Source organism: Oratosquilla oratoria, chromosome 16, assembly GCF_046742065.1.
Source record: "Oratosquilla oratoria isolate Oo_2021 chromosome 16, ASM4674206v1, whole genome shotgun sequence".
NCBI classification, from domain to species: Eukaryota; Metazoa; Arthropoda; class Malacostraca; order Stomatopoda; family Squillidae; genus Oratosquilla; species Oratosquilla oratoria.
The window spans coordinates 39,800,620-39,814,453 of record NC_134792.1 but is presented as its reverse complement, the minus strand read 5'-3'; the positions used below and the strand labels follow the sequence as shown (position 1 = coordinate 39,814,453).

The 13,834-nt window shown below is 41.9% G+C and overlaps 1 protein-coding gene across 7 annotated transcripts in view; it reads right to left on the bottom strand.

The window, feature by feature from the left end:
• Window positions 1-13,834, bottom strand: part of psidin (phagocyte signaling impaired) — a 95,142-nt gene that overhangs the window by 32,942 nt on the left and 48,366 nt on the right. For 5 of the 7 annotated variants that reach the window (XR_012967205.1, XM_076199556.1, XM_076199559.1 and 2 more), the window contains exons 5-10: window positions 10,018-10,178; window positions 9,644-9,873; window positions 6,395-6,439; window positions 5,825-5,994; window positions 4,737-4,900; window positions 4,017-4,192 (exon numbers count right to left, since the gene is read on the bottom strand). Coding sequence is in view for 6 of the 7 variants with exons in the window: in XM_076199556.1 (XP_076055671.1) it covers window positions 4,017-4,192; window positions 4,737-4,900; window positions 5,825-5,994; window positions 6,395-6,439; window positions 9,644-9,873; window positions 10,018-10,178 (946 nt within the window). In the remaining variant the exon portion in view is untranslated. The remainder of the gene's footprint in view (window positions 1-4,016; window positions 4,193-4,736; window positions 4,901-5,824; window positions 5,995-6,394; window positions 6,440-9,643; window positions 9,874-10,017; window positions 10,179-13,834) is intronic. The other 2 variants (XM_076199557.1, XM_076199560.1) reach the window with 1 other exon arrangement.

The following is a 13,834-nucleotide window of genomic DNA, read 5'->3' as shown; positions in this document are numbered from 1 at the left end:
GGCATAAAATCATCCCACCCATTCCATCCCTGAATACACTCCACACCCCTCCACCCTCCCTCTTATCTTAGCACCTCCTGGATGATGGGTCATCCCTGCACCTTGTCCACTGCCCTGGGTCAGAAGCAGTGTCGCAAGACACAGCATATCCACAGCAAGGCCGCTTCATTAAATCAGCGACCCCCCCCCTCTCTGTCCCCCCCATGCATAAAAGGAGAAGACAGGGAGAAATCCCTTTGGGCTGCGTCAAATTTTGCTCACACATACTACCTCACCCCCCATCCCCCCACCCATTCCACCTCATGTATCACAACATCATCCATATACAACCATTCTCCATTCACCCATTTTCTGTCCTCTCCTGTCCTTCCTCAACAGACATTTCTCTCCTCCCCAAAGCCCCCTTCACCCCATCCATCCACCTCATCCTAGGATGTCCCCTCATGTTCACTCCCTCCACATCTGCCTTCCACTATGGTGACAAGAACCAATGGCAGGTAAAACCAAGTAGTGGTCCTATGAGACAGACATCCAAGAGAAATCTCTGTCACCTATCTTCAAAATTGAAATCCTCATCTTCACCTGGAGGTGCGGCTCAAAGGAGAGGTTATTTGGTTTCCTTATCAGACATAAGGTCTCTCATAGTCACTGACTTCACTTCCTCCACTTTTTCACAAAACAAATTATCCCCTTTTCCTTCTTCTCCTCCTCTTCCTCCTACAACCAAGTGGCATAAACAGTTGCATACTAAAAAGACATTAGGCCACTGTTTCTTTCCAGAGAGATCTATGGGAAGGGTCAGGGACCAATACTAGCTACTATGTGGCTACGAGTTTCCAGGAAGTGGAACTCAAGCCAAAGGTTATTATCACTATTATGGTGATACCTCCATCTGAATTAATATCACATGACAACAGCAAGACTTAATCCTGTAAAAATTAACACTGCTACAAAAGGCTAAGCCAATTGAGTGAACCATATGAATTTATATGTAGATAATTTTTGCCTCTATTTATCTATATTTATGTAACCCAATAGTCTCTTTAAGAAAGTCTAGATTCTTTACAAAACTGTTTTGATTTCCATACATACTCCAAAGGGTTTTTTCCCCTTATAAGGGAGGTAGCCAAAAAACAAAGGCATAAAAACCACTCCCACCCATTCCATCCTTAATACACTCTACTCCCCTCCACCCTCTCCCTCCCTCCCATCTTGGCACTTCCTGAATGATGGGTCATCCCTGCATCTTGTCCACTGCCCTGGGTCAGCAGTGTCACAAGACACAGCACATCCAAAGCTAGGCCGCTTCATTTAATCGGTGACCCCCCCTCTCCATCCCCTCACGCAAAAAAAGGAGAAGACGGGGAGAAATCCCTTCGGGCTGCATCAAATTTTTCTCACACATACTACCTCACCCCCCATTCCCCACCCATTCCACCTCATGCATCACAACATCATCCATATACAACCATTCTCCATTCACCCCTGTCTTCTGTCCTCTCTCGTCCATCCCCAAAAGACATTCCCCTTTTCCCCAAAGCCCCTTTTACCCCATCCATCCATCTCATCCTAGGTCACCCCCTCCTCCTTCCACACCTCTTTTATTAGTCTTTCTTAACTAATTCTTTCCATGTGTCCAAACCATCCTAATACTCTTTCATCCACCCTATCTCCCAACTCCCTTATCACCCCCATTCTCCTCACTTCTTCATTTCTCACTCTATCCAGCCAAGTAACCCCTATCATACTTCTCAGACACCTCATCTCAAACACATTCAGACTCCTTTTCTCTTCCTCTCTTATATCCCATGTTTCTGCCCCGTACAATGCTGTTGGCACAATCACTCCTTCATACAATCTCCTCTTAGCATCCATTCCCAGATGTCTATTCCTCATTACACTTTTTAATCCACCAAGGCATTTACTCACTTCTCTCAATCTACATTTTACCTCCACCTCCACTCCTCCCTTTCCTGCCACATTTGCACCCAAGAATCTAAAACTATCCACTTCTTCCAGTCTCTCTCCCTTAATACTCACTTCCAGTCTGCTGCCACTTTCACCCCTTGTACATCTCATCACCTTACTTTTACCCACATTCATCTTCAACTTCCTTCTTTCACACACTCTCCCAAACTCTGTCACTAACTTCCTCAATCCCTCCTCTGATCCTGCTACAAGTGCAGTGTTGTCCACAAACAACAGCTGGCTTACCTCCCACTTTTCTCCATTTTCTTTAACCATCTCCAATCCCTGACCCACTACCCTTGCATTTACCTCTCGCACCACCCCATCCATGTATAAATTGAACAGCCAGGGCAACATAACACAACCCTGATGAAGTCCCATCTTTACCTTGAACCACTCACTCTCACCATTTCTAATCCTGACACACGCTCTACTACTCTCGTAAAAACTCTTGACAGCTCCTAAGATTTTTCCTTCTATCCCGTATATCTGCAACACCTCCCACAGTGCCTTCCCGTCTACCCTGTCATAAGCCTTTTCCAGATCCATAAAAACCCAAAACACATCCTTCCCTTTTCCTATAGCTTTCTCACATATCTGTCTTACCACAAAAATCTGATCTATGCAACCTCTACCTGTCCTAAACCCACACTGTTCCTCACCAATTACTCCCTCTGTTCCTCTCCTAATCCTCTCAATCAAAATCCTCCCATAAGCCTTCCCTACTAGACTTAACAAGCTAATCACTCTGAAACTACTACATTCACACTTGTCCCCTTTTCCCTTGTAAAGTGGAACTATACAGGCACTCCTCCAGTCCTCCGGCACTCTACCCTCTCTTAAACAAACATTAAATAACCTCACCAGCCAGTCCACCATCAATGTACCTCCTTTTTTTACATTCTGCATGACATCCATCCAGACCAGGTGCCTAACATGCTCTCATCATCTTGACAACTGCCTTCACTTCATCCTTCCTTATTTGTCCTCCATTTTCCTCACTCATCACAGTCATTTTCTTAGCACTTTCCACTGCAACTACCTTTCCCTCCCTATCCTCCTTCACATTTAGCAACTCCCTAAAATAGTCTGCCCATCTTCCTCTCACTGCCTTCTCTTCCATTATCATCTCTCCATCTGCACCTTTTACCTTTTCTTCTCTACTTGATTTGCCTCCTCTTCCTCCTTTAATTTCTTTCCAAAACATCTTTTTATTACTTTCAAAATTTTCTGTCATACTCTTACCCCATTTCACATCTGCTCTCCTCTTTGCCTCCTTTATCTTATGCTTTACTTCTCTTCTTTTCTTTGTACCTCTCATATGATTCCCTCATCCTATTTTGTAACCAATCTGTGAAAGCTCGCTTCTTCTCTTCTACAACCTTCTTTGTTTCCTCATCCCACCACTCACTACCCTTCCTTCTATTTCCTCCTGTCCTTCTTGTTCCACATACCATCTTTGCACATCTTGTGACTCCCTCCTTGAACCATCCCCATTCCTCCTCCACTCCTAGTTCTACTCTATCCTTCACTCCCTCCCACTCCTCTCTCAGCTTCTTCTTGTACTCCTCCTTTTCTTTCTCATTTAAGCAGTTCACTCTAAGCACCTCCCTACCTTTTGTCCTTCTCCTCTTTCTCCATCTATCCTCCACTCTCAACTTACCTTCCATTAAAAAATTATCTGATATTCCCCCACTCTCTCCCTTTAGAACATGTACATCTTTAACTCTTCCTATTATACTCCTATCTACCAAATGAAAATATTTTTCTTACTAGAGAAAAGGTATATATTATATCTGCTGTCACCTCCACTTCCAAAAAGAAGGAAGTGGAGGTGACAGCAGATATGATATATATCTTTTCTCTAGTAAGGAAAATATTACCCCCCCCGTGTAAGGGGAAAAAGCCTTTGGTATATGTATGTATGTACCTCCACTTACAACCATATCACTACTTCTCAGTACTTTCTTTATCTCCTACCGTCCAATCTTCTTCCTGAGCTTCCAAGATAGCAAACAAAAACACCAACATCAGTAACACCAGCCTACCTATTAAGTTATACAGATGAATGAGTACAAGCTTGAGCTGGAAGTTTGCCTTGGACACTTGACTTCCATGTTCAAGCACAGCTGCCATTGTGAGTATCTGCGTAGGGTCTGAACAGCCTCTGTTCAATGCCTGCATGAAGCTGTGACTCGCAAGGATCAGGTAGCCGTCATTGGGTCTTTGGAGGGGGGGATGAGAGAGCACTGATCAGCTATGCACCCATGTGAAGTCAAGTTTTAACAAACACCCATAAAACAAGTTTATATGCAATATGATGCAACTCACAAAGAAAGCAAAATTCAAATCTATAAGAAATAACATAATATTGCATCAGAACTAGCTACTGTTTTCAACCATTATAACCTGCTACCAGTCATTTACGAAGCAAATACTTAAAAAGATATGTTAATGTTAATGAAAACACTACATCAACCTGAAAAATAAGAGACTTATAATATCACTTAAGCCACATAATTGTGTGATATCAGTCACTGATGAAATTTGAGTAACACTTTGTGAAACAACTCTTAATTCAATAATTCCAATAGCATTCATTACTTTACTACAATGTATGTACCAATGGCTTTCCCTTCCTTATACATACAATATCATGGTATATTTGCTAAGTAATCACATAATTATGTGAATGAAATCAAACTACATACATTAACAAATACAAAATCCACAAACAAAAACAACCACCTCTGTAAGGGAAATATTACCTAATGTCAGTGGTAGCCATATCTGCAGAGAGGTGTGCTGTGTGGTGGTATAACGAGACCAATGAATTGGCAAATTCCATATGTTCTTCTGGGGTATACTTCTCCTGTGCCCCCAAATACCTTTGAAGCTGAAGCCATGTCAAGTGACGGTAAATACTAAGAATCTGCAATGAAGTAAAAGAAAGAATTCAGCCTCACAAAGCAATATGCTGGAAATATACATTGTCAAATAATACATACATACATATACCAAAGTACAAGTAATAATAATAGTGTTGCTTTTAAAATAATGTTTTCTTTCACTAATTATAAACCCACAGTCCCAGTCATCACACCCTCCCATAAATATTTTTGGGAAGAAACATTAGACTATCTGTACTGTATTGGTGTGGATCTGTTTCTAAGTCACTGGCTTTAAGCAGCACTGGAGGAGGAGGAGGAGGAGGAGGAGGAGGAGGAGGAGGATGAGGGAGGAGGAGGAGGAGGAGGAGGAGGAGGAGGAGGAGGAGGAGGAGGAGGAGGAGGCGGAGGAGGAGGAGGAGGAGGAGGAGGAGGAGAAGGAGGAGGAGGAGGAGGAGGAGGAGGAGGAGGAGGAGGATGAGGGAGGAGGAGGAGGAGGAGGAGGACAAAGGTAGTAAACATCAGTTGTCAACTGTCCTTATGGGGGATAGTCAAAGTTGACTAAGAGTGTGGGGATAGTCATAGTTGACAAAGAGATCTTAGACCTGGTCCAGAGACAAGTGCCAGCCCCTTGAAGGACTGCACCTCCAGATGAAACTGAGGGTGTTACTGGAATCTGAAGACAGTGATGGAGAGATAATTCTCTCTAATGTGTCCATGCAGGATCACCATAAGCTACCTATTAACCCCAATGGCAAATAAAAATCTGGGTAATAATAATTCAAACAAGCTCCCTTGCCAGAAAATAAAATTATACTCTCACCTCTAATTCACATAATAGACATACAATGCAAACAGAAAAGCTATACTTTAATTTCTATATAACTTGCATAAAGTTTTACATCTAACTTGTGTATAGTTCTCTTTAAATATACAATACCCTACAGCCATAACACTAAAACACTTACATCTTCTGGTACTCCATTCTCTGGTAAGCATATAAGTGCACGTACTCTTTCTAGGAACTGTGGAACTTCTTGTTCAGTAATAAGCTGCAGAAAGTTGACTATGTCTCCAAAACAACACATCTTGTCACCATACTTACACACATATTTGTACAAAATTTCCGAAGGTTTTTCTGAGGGGGGGGGAGAGAAAAGAAATCATCAAAACTAAATATAAGCACAATGAGAATATTACAAGACATAAAACAAGACAATTTATGAAATATATGAAATATACGAAAATATGAAATGATCAATCATTCAATCCATTGCCCCAGTTCTCCCTTCCAGGAGACCTACAGCCCCCCAAGGAACCTGCCATGGCAACTGGTTCAGCCCATGAATCACTCAGTGAAGAGACTTATGTGTTACTGTCTGGAAAGGGTGAGTGTCATGTAGTAAAGTACATCTTCTGTGTTTTCTGTGCATGGTTGTACCTGGGGCAATTGGAGTTGTAGCCAGGTTAATTTCATATTGGCACTGCTTTTATGCAAAGTAATGACCTGAACATGGGTGTGCCAGTACAATTCTTACTTGTCTTGGGAGTGACCTCCCTGTTGGGCTGATCTCTGGGGGAGCCTGGGGAAGTACAGAATTTGGCAGTCTATTGTAGAGGGCTTGCTTTGTGATCTGTATATGGTTTTGCATGGGCATAGTGTGGGGGTACCAGAGGCAGGCCATTGAAGAAGTTAACAGTTCTGCTGGGCTTGTTTTTTTGTTGCATTTAGTGGGCTGTTTGTGTGCAAGGGGTGGGTAGGTTCAAGTGCTCTTGTGTACACCTCTGTACCCATCATTCTCATGTGCTGCTCTATGGGTAGGATTTTAATTTCTGAGTGTAAATGATCCACCTTAGTGTAGCCTTTTATTACTCTTAGTGCTTTACCTTGTGTTGTTTGTAGGATGTATTAGTTTTCTTAAATGTTGAATACTATGCTGTAAATGCATTGTTTAGTGTAGTTGAATAGTTTATATACTTGTAGGATGTCTTTGTTTTCTTAAATGTTGGATATTATGCTGTGGATGCATAGTAAGTGTTGTCGAGTTATTTACATACAGTGATAAATTTTGCTGCCCAAATTTTGTGCCTGCCAATGTTCAGTTTATTTGCCTCTACTGTGAGGTGTTTCATGTGTGGGGTGAAGGTCATGGATGTATCAAATGTGAAAAGTGTTTTTGGGATTTTGTCCAGTGACAGATGTTGACCATATCTGACAACTGGATGCTTCTTAACCTCATGGTAGTCAGGGATAAGCAACATCATTGAGGATATCTGAAGAGACACACATTCTTTTTTACTTTAACCATGAAATTATATCGAAAACATATTTACATTTATGTTCATCACCCTATAATCTTAAAAAAGTAACAATACATACATACTAAAGCCCTTTGCCCTAACCCTTATAAAGGAGTGACTAAGTCAAAGTACACACCCATTGCATATACATTAAACTCCACTGAATGCCCCTCTCAGGAGTGCTATGAAGGTTGTATACAAATGCGATTATACTCAAAGCACTGTATGAAGAAGAGACTTGGAATTTAAGAGTGGCAGAAAAGGAGAGTGAACGTGTTGAGATGAAGTGTGAAAAATATGCCAGGTGTTACAAAAATGTATATTAAGAAGTGTAGAGGTGGGCAGAGAATGAGTTTGGTAAGAGATTGACATCCCTATAAACCAAGTCACTCTGCATTATTTTCATATTGAAGACTAATTTTCCCTCAAAAAATAATAATAATAATAATAATAATAATAAATAAAATAAAAATATATATATATTTACTTAAAACTTCTATTATCTCTGTTATGCGATCCTCCTTCACTACCTCTAGAAAAAATAAATAAAACAAACTATGAAAAAGATCTTGGAGTGATGATTGGAAAGGACATGAAACGGAAAGCAATCAAAGTGGCATTTACCTATATGGACGAAGAAATGATAAGGAAAATACTTACTACACTAATAAGACCAAAACTCGAGTACGCAGCATCACTTTGGACACCCAGTACCAAAAAGAATATTAAGAAACTAGAAAGATTACAAAGAGCGACAACAAAACTAGCACCGACACTCGCCGAACTAACATATGAGCAAAGACTATCCAAATTGAACCTACCAACTCTGGAACAAAGAAGAGAAAGAGGAGATTTGCTAACTATCTACAGAATAATGAAAGGAATGGAAGTTTTAGACAGGAACGACCTATTAATGTGGGACAACGGTAAAACAAGAGGACACGGAAAAAAATTGAAAAAGGATAGTTATAGAAAAAACTTGAAAAGGAACAGTTTCCCACACAGAGCGATAAATATATGGAACAAATTAGACAACAAAACAGTATGTGCTAACACTATACAAGATTTTAAGATAAAACTTGATGCGGAGAGATACAAAGACGGGTCACCACGAGCATAGCTCCCCTCCCGTATATTACAACTAGGTAAATACTACTTCAGTGCAATATCTTTTCCAAGGATAGGAATGATGGTTATTGTTGACAAAATACTCAACATCTTGTGTGAAGTGATGTCCCTGTCCCATGTCACACTGCTTGGGTCTAAAATAATGAAGTAAGGCACAGCTCTTCCACAACATGAACCAACGGATGGAGCTGGTTTACCCCCACTGCTCCAAGTAGCATTCCCACTCTTCTTCATCCATTCAAAATAACTAATAACTAATGAAGCAAATGAGAACATCCCTTCAGAGCACATCATCCCTTCCTCCATTCACTTTTAACTTTTGCCCACTCTCTTCCCTGTTCAACACACATCCCATGTGTATCCAGAGCCGTTTTCATCCTACCCATCTATCTAATTCTCTGCCTTCCTCTTAAGTCCACTTCATCCACTCCTGCATTCCACACTCCTTTAATTTGTCTTTCCTCACCCTTTCCACCCCTGTTCTCTACTTCACCTCCAATTTCTCACTCTATCCATTCTTACAGTACCTATCATCTATCTACAGTATATACCAGGGTCCTCTTCTCCTTTACAAGGGACGTAGCCAGCCACAGCACACACCCACTCCCATCCCTTCCTATAACATTTTTCAAAAACCTCATTTTTCTGAAATGTGATATGATTTGGTTTAATGTCACAAACTCCCCCACCCCCCATTGGAAGGCTAGGACAGTGCCTCTCACAGAGGACTTTGCAGCGTGGAATTTAATGAACCATGCCCTTGGTTCAACTTCGCTGGTGGCAGAATTCGAACCGCCATCCCCTCAACCTTCACCGCAAGTAACGACGCCCTAACCCGCTCAGCTGGTGAGCTTCCCTTGTAATAATAATAAATGTTGCCACAAGTTTCACTAATTGGAAACCTGCAGCCCCACAGTAGCCAGCAACACCTGTCAGCCCTTCCCATGGATCTCTTGAGGAGGAAATCTGACATCTGTCTACGTTATATTAGTGTGGATCAGTCTTTCTGTCACTTGGTGCCAGGAGGAGGAAGAAGAGGAGGCGGAGGAGGAGGAGGAGGGGTGTAGTCACTACTTGTCATCTCACTTAATTAAAAATGTTGAGGGAAAATTGTCAAAGTTAAGAGTAAGGGATCTTAGCAGGCAGAGGTGAAGATGTTGATAGGTTTTGAAGACCGGCTACAGGGAGATAATTTATTTACATCATCCATCTTCCAGGACCGCCACTAACAAGTACCTACTGTTGTTCCCTGGCTGAAATGTGTAAAAATTGTGATACTAAAATCATAAGCAATTCATGGGCTGAGAGAATGACATATCTATTAATGAACAAACCAACGTGCACAGAAAACTAGTTACCACATAATTCTTCTATTCTGTGTGACCTTCCTCTTTCGCTAAGAGCTAAGGCCAGCTGCAAGAGAGCAAAGTGAGGTCCTCTATTTTTGCTATCATTGGTAACTTCCGTTTCTCTAACTTCTTCTAGGAACTTTGCAGTTTCTTCTTCTAAGGAGTTGCTATCTGCGTCCTGGGCAGCCAACTCCATGGCAGCTCCAACAAATTCTATATAGTGATTCCAGTTATCTGGCCTTTAAAGGAAAAGTGAACCATGAGATACTACACTTACAGCTTCTGCCTCTGTACAATGTGATTTTCTTGTATGAAAAAAAATTATCATGAAGATTCTATGTTCACCAAAAAAAAAATTTCTAATAGGAAACGACCATACTCACTCTTCCTTTATAAGGGTTTTGTACACTTGGTGCATATTTTCCCAATCTTTTAATTTACTATAATAGAGCCCTCTTTTCAAAGCTATAAAATTTTGAGGTTGATGTAAAATTTTTGAGGCTAAAGGTCCATTTAACACTTCCTGTGCCTCTGCATATTTTTCCTGAAATAAATAAATTAATCAATTAATGAATAAATAAAATAATAATACATACATACATATACCAAGGCTTTTTCCCCCTTATAAGGGAGGTAGCCAAAAAGAAAAAGGCATAAAATTATTCCCACCCAAGTAAAGTATAATAATAATAATATATATATATATACATATACCAAGGGCTTTTTCCCCTTTACAAGAGAGGTAGCCAAAGTCAAATGCACAAATCTATTCCCACCCATTTCATCCCCACATACTCCACTCCCATTCACCCCCCCTCCCTGCATCTCATCCATTGACCTGGGTCTGAAGCAATGTAGCAAGACACAGCACATCCATAGCAAGGCCACTTCATTTAATCAGCAACCCCCCTCTCCATCCCCTCATGCAGAAAAAGAGAAGATGGGGAGAAATCCCTTCGGGCTGCATCAAAATATCATTCACACATTCTTCCTCAACCCTCCCATTCCCCATCCAGTCCCTTCCATTTAACACAGCATCAATTATACACAACCATTCTCTACTCACACCATCTTCTGTCTTCTCCCTCCCTTACTGAACAGACATTCCCCTCTTTCCCAATGCCCCTTTTACCCCATCCATCCATCTAATCCTTAGATGTCCCCACATGTTCACTCCCTCCACCTCTGCCTTCCACACCTCTTAATAATAATAATAATGAATAAATAATACATATACAAAGGGCTTCTTTCCCCTTACAAGGGAGGTAGCCAAAATCAAAAGGCATAATTCCAGTCCCACCCACTCCACTCCCATTCACCACCACTCCCTCCCCCTTTTCTTGGCTCCTCCTGGATGATGGGTCATCCCTGAATCTTGCCCATTGCACTTGGTCATAAGCAATGCAACAAGACACAGTACATCCAAATAAACAATAACTATATAGATATACCAATGCCCTCTCCCTATAGTGGGAGTAGCAGTATCAGACCACACACCCACATCATGCACAAATAAAACCAATAAAATCTATTCAACCACCACTCCCATTTCAGGCACCTTGGGGATGAAGAACTCAATGCTACAATACTTTGGCCAGTCAAAAGCAATGCAGCAAGGCACAACTTTTCCAAAGCAGGACCTGATTTACCACCACCATTTCATTATATATATATATTTTTTTTAAATATAAAAAATAAAAAATATAAAATATAAAAATATAAAAAATAAAAAAATATAAAAAGTAATAAAAAGATGTTTTGGAAAGAAGAAATAAAGAGAGGAAGAGGAGGCGAATCAAGTAGAGAAGAAAAGGTAAAAGGTACAGATGGAGAGATGATAATGGAAGAGATGGCAGTAAGGGGAAGATGGGCAGAATATTTTAGGGAGTTGCTAAATGTGAAGGAGGATAGGGAAGGAAAGATAGCTGCAGTGGGAAATGCGAAGAAAATGAGAGTGATGAGTGAGGAGAATGGAGGAGAAATAAGGAAGGATGAGGTGAAGGCAGTTGTAAAGATGATGAAAGCAGGTAAGGCACCTGGTCTGGATGGATGCCATGCAGAATGTCTGAAAAAGGGAGGTTCAGTGATGGTGGACTGGTTGGTGAGGTTATCTAATGTTTGCTGGAGAGAGGGTAGAGTACCGGAGGACTGGAGAAGTGCCTGTATAGTTCCTCTTTACAAGGGAAAAGGGGACAAGTGTGAATGTAGTAGTTTCAGAGGGATTAGCCTGTTAAGTGTAGTAGGGAAGGCTTATGGGAGGATCTTAATTGAGAGGATTAGGAGAGGAACAGAAGGAGTAATTGGTGAGGAACAGTGTGGATTTAGGACAGGTAGAGGTTGTGTAGATCAGATCTTTGTGGTAAGACAGATATGTGAGAAAGCTATAGGAAAGGGGAAGGATGTTTTTTGGGCTTTTATGGATCTGGAAAAGGCTTATGATAGGGTAGACAGAAAGGCACTGTGGGAGGTTATGCAGATTTATGGGATAGGAGGAAAGCTTCTGGGAGCTGTCAAGAGTTTTTATGAGAGTAGTAGAGCTTGTGTCAGGATTAGAAATGGAGAGAGTGAGTGGTTTGAAGTAAAGGTGGGACTTCGTCAAGGATGCGTTATGTCGCCCTGGCTGTTCAACTTATACATGGATGGGGTGGTGCGAGAGGTGAATGCTAGGGTAGTGGGTCAGGGATTGGAGATGGTTAAAGAAAATGGAGAAAAGTGGGAGGTGAGCCAGCTGTTGTTTGCGGACGACACTGCGCTTGTGGCAGGGTCAGAGGAGGGATTGAGGAAGCTGGTGGCAGAGTTTGGGAGAGTATGTGATAGAAGAAAGCTAAAGATAAATGTAGGTAAAAGTAAGGTGATGAGATGTACAAGGGGTGAAAGTGGCAGTAGACTGGAAGTGAACATTAAGGGAGAGCGACTGGAGGAAGTGGATAGTTTTAGATACTTGGGTGCAAGTGTAGCAGGAGAAGGTGGAGTGAAGGTGGAGGTAGAATGTAGATTGAGAGAAGCGAGTAAATGCCCTGGTGGATTAAAGAGTGTAATGAGGAATAGACATTTGGGAATGGATGCGAAGAGGAGACTGTATGAAGGAGTGATTGTGCCAACAGCACTGTATGGGGCAGAAACGTGGAACATAAGAGAAGAAGAGAGAAGGAGTTTGAATGTGTTTGAGAAGTATGGTGGGGGTTACTAGGCTGGATAGAGTGAGAAATGAGGAGGTGAGGAGAACAGGGGTGAAAAAGGATTTGGGAGATAGGGTTGATGAAAGAATATTAGGATGGTTTGGACACATGGAAAGAATGAGTGAAGAAAGACTAGTAAAAGAGGTATGGAAGGCAGATGTGGAGGGAGTGAACATGAGGGGACGTCCTAGGATGAGGTGGATGGATGGGGTGAAGGGGGCTTTGGGGAAGAGGGGAATGTCTGTTGAGGAAGGAAGGGAGAGGACGGAAGACAGAGGTGAGTGGAGAATGGTTGTATATGGATGATGTTGTGATTGCATGAGGAGGAATGGGCAGGGGGGTGGGGGTGGGGTAGTATGTGTGAGTAAATTTTGACGCAGCCCGAAGGGATTTCTCTCCGTCCTCTCCTTATATGCAAGGGGGGACGGAGAAGGGTCGCCGATTAATTGAAGCGGCCTTGCTGTGGTTGTGCTGTGTCTTGCGACACTGTTTCTGACCCTGGGCGGTGGGCTGGGTGCAGGGATGACCCGTCATCCAGGAGGTGCTCAGATGAGAGGGAGGGTGGGAGGGGTGTGGAGTGTATGTAGGGATGAAATGGGTGGGAGTGTTTTTATGCCTTTCCCTTTTTGGCTACCTCCCTTGTAAGGGGGAAAAAGCCTTGGTATATGTATGTATGTATTTCATTATATGACACCCTTCCTCATCCACTTTAATTATGAAACAGATAAGAACATCCCTTGATCCACTCACAATCTCCCTCTATTAACTCCTATCTTATGCGCTCTCTCTTCCTTATTTGCCTGACACTTCTACATTTATTCTTTCTAGACTATCTATATACTGAGAACTTTTTCCCCCTTATAAGGGAGGTAGCCAAGTCAAAGGCATGTTTCTACTCCACCCATTCAACTTCCCTCCATCACCCCCTCCTCCCTCTCATCTTAGCTCCTCATGGATGATGGGTCATCCATATATTCCACCCACTGCCCTGGGTCAGAAGTAATGCAGCAAGACACAGTAC